The sequence below is a fragment of the Stenella coeruleoalba genome (genome assembly GCF_951394435.1).
Source record: "Stenella coeruleoalba genome assembly, chromosome: X".
Classification (NCBI taxonomy): Eukaryota; Metazoa; Chordata; class Mammalia; order Artiodactyla; family Delphinidae; genus Stenella; species Stenella coeruleoalba.
Window position 1 is genome coordinate 45,369,571 of NC_137152.1, and position 10,714 is coordinate 45,380,284.

At 40.4% G+C, this 10,714-nt stretch overlaps 1 protein-coding gene across 1 annotated transcript; it reads left to right on the top strand.

Annotated features, from left to right (window-relative positions):
* Positions 1 to 734: 734 nt before the first annotated feature.
* On the top strand, positions 735 to 6,491 carry ZXDB (zinc finger X-linked duplicated B). Its single transcript, XM_079910466.1, has one exon. It carries the CDS (start codon positions 947 to 949, stop codon positions 3,434 to 3,436), a length of 2,490 nt encoding a protein of 829 aa, XP_079766592.1. The 5' UTR covers positions 735 to 946; the 3' UTR covers positions 3,437 to 6,491.
* Positions 6,492 to 10,714: the final 4,223 nt, after the last annotated feature.

Consider the following 10,714-nt stretch of genomic DNA (forward strand, 5'->3'; position numbering starts at 1 on the left):
ACTTAGGGTTTAACCTTATCACATTTAACTAGTACTCTTGTCCAGAGACCTCCGTGTGCTGGAGAATCTAGAGTAAGCTGAAGAATGTCCTCATCATGCTGTGAGATTGGACATAAAATTTACCATGGTGCAACCAATGGTGGAAGAGCAGAGTTGGTTTAGGCTGTGTACCTTATAGGGAGAACCCAGGAGTGGGTTGGGTTCTCCAGATTTCAATATAAATTGTTTCATCCTCCAGGCTTTGCATTTCTAGGCTGAACAGTGCTAATCTGCTTCGGCCCCACCTCTTACTCAATCTAGTCTCTGCACCAGCAGGACAAAAAATTTATATGCGACAAATTTTCCTAAAGACATTGCTCAAGACAGTTCTGGATATGGAAGCTTTCCAGGAAATTTTTTTAAAAGACAACCTTTTCAGTAGGAATTGGTGGCACTATGGTTGTTTAATCTTGACACATAGCGTATTCTCTCAGGAATTTTCTGTCATCCATTAATCCAGCCATCCATCCAGTAAACAATGTTTAATACAGGATAAGTGCTAACCACCATGTTTAGCACTGGGAGGGGCTGGGGGTGTGTTTATTTTGGTACATAAATCGGTAGTGAGGTACCGATTTATGTTGCATTTAGCAGATAGATAGCTAAGGTATTCATTCCAGCACCATTTCCCCTGTATCTGGGAAGACCTCCTTGATTTCCTACTAATATTAACTGTGGAACTTATTTATGTATACGAGCCTCTGCCCCTGGGCTTTCTATTCTGTTCTAGACACCCAGTACCAGAATATTTAAATCACGGTGGCGTTAAACACGTTTTAATATCTGATAGGGCCAGTTTCTGCGCATTGCACATTTTTTTTTTTTTTTTCCTTTCAGGAACGTGTTCGGGCCCGCGGCAGGGGGCGGGGTCGCGCCTCCTCCGCGATTCTGGTTCCAGCGGAGCCTCATGGACGCGGAGATGGAAATCCCGAGGCTGCTCCCGGCTCGCGGGTCGCGACAGGGCGGCGGCGCTGGCAGCCCCGGGGGCGGCGGCCGGATCCACAGAGGTCCTGACCCGCGGGCCGGCCAGGCCCCCGCGCGCCGCCTCCTGCTGCTCCGGGGCCCCCAAGATGGCGGGCCCGGGCGGCAGCGTGAGGTGGCCCGCGCGGCCTCCCCGGGCCCGGGACCTAGCCCGTTGGTGCCGAGGCCCGATCACGCTGGCGGCGGCGGCGGCGGCGGCGGCGGCGGCGGCAGCGGCGGCGGCGGCGGCGGCGGCGGCGGCGGCGATGGCGATGACTTCTTCCTGGTGCTGCTGGACCCGGTGGGTGGAGACGTAGATTCCACGGGCGCCAGCCAGGCCGCAGGGCCCCTATGGAGGGAGGAGGCTGGGCTGGGCCCACGGTTCCATGGGCACGAAAGCGGCGCGAACCCCGAGGGCCGCCCTGCGCTGGGCCCCAGCTCCCTGTCCGCTATCCGCGCCCCAGTCCCGGCCCTGGCCCCGATTCCCGCCCCAGTCCTGGGCCCCGCCGCGGCCTTCGCGGGCACCGTCACCATTCACAAACAAAACCTGCTGTTGCGCTTCGAGAACGGCTTCCTCACCCTGGCCACGCCCCCGCCGCCAGCCTGGGCGCCTGGGGTCGCCCCTGCCCCGCAGCCCGGGGGTCTGATCGCCCCGCAAGCGGGGATCCCGCACGCCGCGCAGCCTGGGGACTGTCCCGAGCTGCTGCCCGACCTCCTGCTGGCCGAACGGGCCGAACCCGCGCCCGCCCCAGCGCCCGAGGAGGAGGCGGAGGGCCCGGTTGCTGCTGAGAGTCCCCGCGGGCCGCTAGGCCCGGGCCAGGGCGTGGTGCTGTACCTGTGTCCTGAGGCGCAGTGCGGACAAACCTTTGCCAAGAAGCACCAACTGAAGGTGCACCTGCTGACGCACAGCAGCAGCCAGGGCCAGCGGCCCTTCAAGTGCCCCCTGGGCGGTTGCGGCTGGACCTTCACCACCTCGTACAAGCTCAAGAGGCACCTGCAGTCACACGACAAACTGAGGCCCTTTGGCTGCCCGGCAGAGGGCTGTGGCAAGAGCTTCACCACGGTGTATAACCTCAAAGCACACATGAAGGGCCATGAGCAGGAGAACTCATTCAAATGCGAGGTGTGTGAGGAGACCTTCCCCACGCAGGCCAAACTCAGCGCCCACCAGCGCAGCCACTTCGAGCCTGAGAGACCCTACCAGTGCGCATTTTCGGGCTGCAAGAAGACGTTTATCACAGTGAGTGCCCTGTTTTCCCATAACCGCGCCCACTTCAGGGAACAGGAACTCTTTTCCTGCTCCTTTCCTGGCTGCAGCAAACAGTACGACAAGGCTTGTAGGTTGAAAATTCACCTTCGGAGCCACACTGGTGAGAGACCTTTCCTTTGTGACTTTGAGGGCTGTGGCTGGAACTTCACCAGCATGTCCAAACTCCTTAGGCACAAAAGGAAGCACGACGATGACCGGAGGTTCATGTGTCCTGTAGAAGGCTGTGGGAAATCTTTCACGAGGGCCGAACATCTGAAAGGCCACAGCATAACCCACCTGGGCACAAAGCCTTTTGTGTGCCCCGTGGAAGGCTGCTGTGCCAGGTTCTCTGCTCGCAGTAGTCTCTACATTCACTCCAAGAAACACTTGCAGGATGTGGACACTTGGAAAAGCCGATGCCCAGTCTCCACTTGTAATAAACTCTTCACATCCAAGCACAGCATGAAGACCCACATGGCCAAAAGGCACAACCTGCGCCAGGATCTCTTAGCTCAGCTAGGAGCTGCAAATTCTCTTACGCCCAGCAGTGAACTTACCAGCCAGGGGCAGAATGACCTCAGTGATGCAGAGCTTGTGTCTCTCTTCTCTGATGTGCCCAGTAATAGTTCTGCTGCAGTATTGGACACCGCATTGGTGAACTCTGGGATCTTGACTATTGATGTGGCTTCTGTGAACTCAACTCTGGCAGGGAAACTCCCTGTTAATAATAATAATAATTCCTTAGGGCAGGCGGTGGACCCTCAGACCTTGATGGCCACCAGTGACCTTCCTCAAAGTCTGGATACCTCACTCTTCTTTGGAACGACAGCCGCTGGTTTTCAGCAGAGTCCCTTAGATACAGATGATGTCTCAAGTGTAAGTGCGGGGCCGTTGGGATCTCTGAGCTCTTTGGCTGTGAAAACCTCGAGTCAAGAGCCCCAAGCTTTGACCCCCAGCAGTAAGCTAACAGTAGACACAGATGCTCTGACTCCTTCAAGCACCCTTTGTGAAAACAATGTCTCGGAACTACTGCCGCCAACCAAAACGGAATGGAACGTACATCCTGACTCTGACTTCTTTGGACAGGAGGAAGAAACCCAGTTTGCATTCTCCAATCCTGCAGGAAACCATGGGTCTCAGAAAGAAACAGATCTTATCACAGTGACTGGCAGCTCATTTTTGGTATGAACTAAACTCTATTCATTCCTTGCCACATGGCTTACTTTTATTGATGACACTCAATTTTAAGAGTATTCTGGACTAAATGTTTAAATGCAGTCATTTCTTATAGGTTTGAAAAAGAACAGAGCCCTGGGCTACAAGTTTGGAGATTTAAATTCTGATCTTGAGTCTGGAACTGACAGGTTGTGTGACCCTGAGCAAGTCACTTATCCTATCTGAGCCTTAATTTCCTTATTTATAAAATGAGGTGGTTTGAATAGATTGTTTCTAAGGTCTTTTCAACTGTATGATTCCTTGATAATATGCTTCTTTCCTTGAAAAAAATTAGGACATTTTTCAGTGATGTTGCATGTGCTTTTCTTCAAACATGCATAAACTACACATAATAGTAGAATGAACATTCATGTATATGACACCCAACTTCAGCTATTGTCAATTCATGTACATTTTTGTTTATATAATCTCCATTCTCACCCTCTCCCAGTATTATTTTGAAATAAATACCAGATATCACATCATTTCAACCATAAATATGCAGTATATGTTTCTATAAAGCATGGGCTCTTTTGGAAAAATCTTCAGTTCCATTATCATACTTAAAGTTAACAGTAGTTCTTTGATACTGTCAGGGTTCCAACTTATAATTGTCTCATAAATGCTATTTGTTTTAATATTTTTAACAATTAGAATCCCAGTAAGCCTCTTAACTGTCTTTTTAATCTGTATGTTACCCTGTTGTCTTTTTTCTTGCAATTTTATTCATTGAAGAAAGGAAGTTGTTTCACATGTAGCATTTGCCACAGTCTTAAGTTTTGATAATTACATCCCTGTGGTGTTAAGTTCCCCTACCCTCTGTTTCCTTAATTTGGTAGTTGGATCTAGAGACTTGATCAGAATGGAAATATGATTTTGGGGATAGGAATGTTTCATATGTCGTGTTGTGTTCTTTTAGCAGGTGGCACATAATGTCTGGTTTTCTCTCTTGTGATATTTGCAGCTGCTGGTGATTGGTGCATTAATTCATGATTACCTGTGCTTCTGATATCATGAATTGTTCTTGTAGAGTTACTATTAATGGAGGAAGAAATGCTGTTGAAGGCATGTATAAAAGTTTGTTAGAAATATTATTCAATGCCAAAATAGTTTCTTAAAGGTAGAACTAACAAGAAAAGAAAAAAGTAGCAAAAAATGTTTTGACTCTGCTCCCCATTTATCTTCCACACCTCTTTTAATGATGGGAGGCTTTGCTGTTGTAGAAATTGTCAGCCAGGACTTTGACATGAAACAGACCCATGGTCAAATTCATGTTGGATAAGTGGCCTTGAATAAATTAATTTCACTAAGCCTCAGTTTCTTAGCTGTCAAAGGATCATAGCAATGCACACACATAGCTAACACACCTGAGACTTTTAATCTTTTCCAGTTTTTAATATGTAAAGAAAAATACTATGTGCTTTGACATATTTTGATGAATTTATGTAATCCTTTTACCATCTCAATCCTTCCTACTGTAAAGAAGAAATTGGGATAATTTAATCCTGTTCATGTCCAGACAAGGTTTGTGAGAGTTAGGGTGTAGCAAGATAGGGAATCTCTTTATTCCCTCCACCGAATTATTTCCCCCCAGGAATTTCTGTGGCTAATGCCAGGAGTGGAAATATTGCTCACAGGTATATCTGCATCCCTGTTCATTAGACCAATTTGTCACCATCTTTGCTCTGATTCCAGAGTTAGACTTTGCTGTAACTGCAGAGTCTGCTGTTGCAAGAAACTGATAATGGAGTAGAGAAGGTTTCCTATTCTCTGTGGTCTGGAGAGCTCATTGTTTGCATTTTCCCAGAGTTGGAAGGAAAGATTGAAGCTGAATATTGTGTGAAATGTCTGTCTTATATGAGTGTAGCATTTTGAATTTTGTGGAACATCTTCACAACTGTTGTTCAGAGCAACCCTATGTGGTAGTTTTGGCAAAGTTTGTTCTGTGGCTCATGGCATTTTAGCAAATGCACATTCTAAATGGACTTTGGCTAGTGACTGACAGTTCTATATATATCAATAACTTAAAACAAAGAAGATAAATTATTTTCACCTCTCACTTCCCACCCATCCAACTTTCATGATTTATCCCTGTGTCATAACTAGCTGCTGTTTTCCACTTTAATTAGTTTCTGTTACTTTCTGTTTACTTTCTCCCCAGTCCACTCCCATGTATGTGCATTCCAGCCCTCACCATGCCTTACTTTTTATTTTTTAATGGATAGATCTCTTCCTGCTACTATTCCTCAGATCTCCTCATAGCCCATTTTCTTCCAATGATAACATTTGCTGAGTGTACACTGCAGTTGTGTGTATAGTAAGAAGTTATTTTCTGAGCTTAGATAATACTGTGTGTATATATGACTCAGATGGCAAAAGACATTATTTTCTATATTGTTCAGATGAGAAATAGATTTCTGTTTTATTATTTCCATTTTTTAAGAGTTTTTGCCAAGGAGTTCAGCTAAAACTCGTGTTTGCTGTAGTGTACTAGCCCAGTAGTGTTTGCATGTGAATGCCTATGGATGACAGTTATTGTAGCTCTTTGGCAGTGCACTAAAAACTTGTCACTTTGAAATGTTTATGTACTGTGTGTATGGGGGTATACACACACATACACACACATATATTTTTAAAGTGGTTTTATTCATTTAGTGATAAACAAAAACTAGGCATACTTTTGTAAATCAGAGAAATGCTCAGAATTTCATTGTGTCTACACATTCAATTGTTTTCTGTCTTTGCTTTGGAAATATTTGTATTCATAAAGCACATTTCAAAAATATTGTCACTCATTAAGGCCTCTTAGATTGAGCACTGTTTTTCATGTCTGGCAGTTAACGTGCGTCGAGGATTGAAATGAACACACAAGTAGCGAACATCAAATAAATTACTTAAACATGAAGAGAATTTATACTGTGACTTCTTTCTTGAATTCTTTAAACCAGCTTCCGTCCAATAAAAAATCATTAACTATATTTTTTTCTACTCATTGCTTGAATTTTCAAAGGACAAATGTTACTTATCTCATGGATTCACAGGATTTCATTGAACAAATTTGTTCAAATTATTCCTCTTTCAACTCCATTTTCCAGAAAAATGGTGAAACTTTTTATACTTTCAAGGTACGAAGTTAAACTTCTGTTGATGGTGGTTTAAAATTGCCATCACTCCTTTTGAATAATTGTACATGTTTTAATTTAATCCTATTTCCTTTCTGCTTCTCCTCAGTCGTTGGTTTATTTAAAAATCTTGCCAATTGGAAGCATAATAACACGAAGGCTTAAAAAGAAGTTTCTTTCCGGATACTCTGTTGACCATGTTGATCATAAGTTCAAAATATATTGGCCTTGGCATTTTTACCAAGTAGTATAATTAATATAAATCAATACTGAGTAGCAGGAGTTAATTATGGGTAGATTATTAAGTTTATTTTTCTCTTTATGTTCTTATCCAGGAGACATATGAGAAGGCAGGCAGGAGCAGGCAGGAATAGAATCGTCAAAGTCCAATATCCCTGGAGATCTGTGTGAAATTGGCTTTTGGCTCCTTAGCCAGAGTCACTTCTGTCACTAGAGAAAATTGTGAGGCAAGTGGTGGCATAAAAACCTAGTCATGAGAACCCCTATTATAGTCTCTCCATTTTATAATTCCCCTGTCCACTAAAAGAGATAACCCTAGAAGGAGTGGAAGAAAAAAAAGTGAAAAATTAAAGAAGGAGCATGAATAACTCTCCAGGAATTATGCTGTATTTAATGGTAAATTTGATAGAAATCCTACATTGTCAACTAAAATAATTTTTCATTCTTATTAATTGCTGACATTTAAAAATATATAAAACCCTTAATTGTCAATTTTTCTAAAGAAAACATCCTAACAGTATTTTAAAAGGAAGCATACAGTGATCTAATAGCACCAACAATCTCTGAGTCCCTTAATACCATCCTTTATACTTATTTACCAAGGTACCAATCAGCCGTTATGTACTGAGCATGTAATCTGTGAAGCAGTCTCAGGTATTACACCTAGGTATACTTCATTAATCCATTAACCAGTGTTTTACCTCTTATGTACCACTTATGTGACAGGTATTGTCCTTATGTTCAAAGACATCATCTAGATGGGAAACTATTAAAACCAATGTATTGCAGAATTCTAAGAGGTACTTTATAGATTTTACTAGAGTAAAAGTTATTTTCTGTGAGTGGACATAATTTTGATAAGGGTAAATCAATTTACAGAATATCATCAAATATTTATTTCATTATAATATTTCATTTAATGTATGAACATTAGAACAAAATTATTCTAAACTATAATTTTGACAGGTATCTTAGATTTGATAAAGTATAGCAAAAAATATGAAAATCAAGTATGAAGTAGGCTTTATTTTGATTCATTTCTAGATTACAGTCTTTGATTTGAGATGTGTAGAAGTGATTCTAGAGATTTTATACTTTGTCATTTTATCAATGAGAAAAAATATTAAAGCCTACGCTTTTTGTATGTGAAATTTATTTTCCTATTATACGACATAATCGCAAAATTTACTTTCTCCTATAGATACACTAGCTGGAACGAAGGATATGGTAATTAATTTCATGCAACATATGAGGCTGAGAGTTAGACTTTAACATGAAGGAAGCTAAAAGTTCACCAATGCTCTGGATTGGGGGTGGAAGTGTCCAAGTAAACAAGCAAGCATGCAGTTTGATTTCTAGGTAAGAGACAGCAGCTTAACACTTTCTGTTACAGAATAGCAAAATAAAACTTTCTTATGATAATCAATTTTGTGTCTAAGACGTAGAAAAAACAGGAAAGTTAACAAAAAAAACAAGGTTTCAGATATTCTGCTTATAGCATAATTGTAAAAGAATGCCATTTATTTTAAACAGAATTAACCTCCCTCTTCTGTTAACAATGTGGAGTGGGAAGTTACCTTCAGGGTGAGATTTGGTTCACATGACAGAAGGAAACTGGCCACCTGTCTGCTTGGAAATTGGCCAGAACAGAGAACCCTGGAACCCTGGAAAGTCCAGTGAATGTAGCAGCAGCAGTTCATCCCAGGCTGGTTCCAACTTTAGTGATGCCACACCGAGTCCTTTACTGTCAAAAGTACCTGCATCAGTTAGGTGACACGTACTACAGTCAAACCTTAACACTTGCTACTTCTAGCAAGATTTAGCATTTTCCCCTTAAATTCACATATTTTGTGGCTTCCTGGCACTAGTTATTAATTATTTAGTTATAACTTTAACAATGATTCAATCAGAATCATAATTGTTAAAATTATGTTAAATTTTAACAAGCCTCATAATTGTTAAAAAGCAAGTGTCAATATTTAGTATTTTATCTCCATTTAAAAATTGTTTTGACTAAATTAGTTTTTTCACACAGGGCATGTTTTCCAACATTATTTGAGTATGTCTCAACCATCTTTGTATGTTGGCAGCAATAAAACTTAGAGATCTGTTAGGATAAATATTTAGAATTATGGCTGCTTTGAAAATGGAAAAAGTTAGGCTGGCTTCCTCGCTTTCATAGATCAGTGATAGAGCTCTTGGAAAAGTTGAGGAGTAAGACAGTAAGTAATCTTGTAGCTAAGATCAACATCATAGGGAAAAAAAGCTATTTGAGTCTATCATTTAAAATTATCCATTTATATTTATCAAGTTTTCTGCTGAATATAATCTTACATGTTTTATGAACATATAGAAGCCTATTTTTTAAAACTCCATCTAAAACATTGTCATTAATTTAGACTTAAAAAAATTGACTAACTAGTATTTTATTTTTATGAAGGGCATTTTATAGAACTTAAAACATAGGAATCCAAATACAAAATATACACAGTCCTTAAATATAATAATACTTCATAATATTTATTTGGAAGACATTTCTGACTATGATTCATAATATATTCTGTTGCAACCACAACAAAAATATTTCATAAAGGTGAAATATAACATGGGTTTGCAGCTAACATTGAACTAACTTTCCATACCATAATAATGGTAGTAATAAAGAGCATTGAAATTTACTTGCAAAGGTTGAAAAATATGATACACTATGGTTAGAAAAAAAACGAAAGAACATTTTTACAATTGAGTCACGTGTTTTTTACTTTCTTAAAAGTCTTTGATCAACAATGCCTGGATAGATATTTCAGCCACACTTTTTTTTTTAACATCTTTATTGGGGTATAATTGCTTTACAATGGTGTGTTAGTTTCTGCTTTATAACAAAGTGAATCAGTTATACATATACATATGTTCCCATATCTCTTCCCTCTTGTGTCTCCCTCCCTCCCACCCTCCCTATCCCACCCCTCCAGGTGGTCACAAAACACCGAGCTGATCTCCCTCAGCCACACTTTTTGTACAATACTATTTTCTGTATTTTCCAGTTACAGATAACAATATAAAGCCATAAAATAGACAGTAGTACAGAATTTAATGATTGTCTCTTTAATACTAGTTGCATAAAGAATCATCCAGAATACAAAGCAACCAATGAAGAGAGCAGTTTCCTTAATTTAGACCCTCATATGAAATGCCAAAATATAGTCAAATTAGATGTTTATTATTTTACTTGACATTCTTAGTAGATGGTGCTTTCCACAAGAAATACTATGTAAAGGAGTTCTTTTCCCCTTACAATGGCTATTTGAACCAGATCCTTTTACTTATTTGGAGTTTGTTGATTATTCTTTTCAGTATACTGCCTATATGTAAACATTTTTGAAACTATATGTTTTTATTATTTCTTGTTCTATTTTATTTCAAGCAACCACATAGCATTTCATATATTTTTTCATTTATAGGATGTATATTTAAATATGTTTATTGAAGTATAACATGTGCAGAAAAGCACCCAAATATGAATGTATAGCTTGATGAATTTTCACAAACATGAAAAAAAGAACTATGTAAACACCACCATGCTCAAGAAACAGAATCCTACCAGCTCCTCAGCTACGCCTCTTAGATCCTCTCCCTTTCAAAGTTCCCACTTTTCCCCAATGATAACCACTATATTATACATATAGTTGTTCTGATATTATAGATTACTAATATTCTTCTAATATTCTAATATTATAGATTCTTCTAATATTATAGATTATTTGCCTATTTTATAAATTTATATAAATTGAACTATATAGTAAATATTATTCTGTGCCTGAATTCATTTGCTCAACATTATGTTTGTGAGATTCATTCGTGTTATTCAGTGTAGCAGTTCATTTTATTT

What these genes read in the sequence shown, in the direction of transcription:
- ZXDB (XM_079910466.1), top strand. Translation starts at nt 947, where the DNA reads ATGGACGCGGAGATGGAAATCCCGAGGCTGCTCCCGGCTCGCGGGTCG.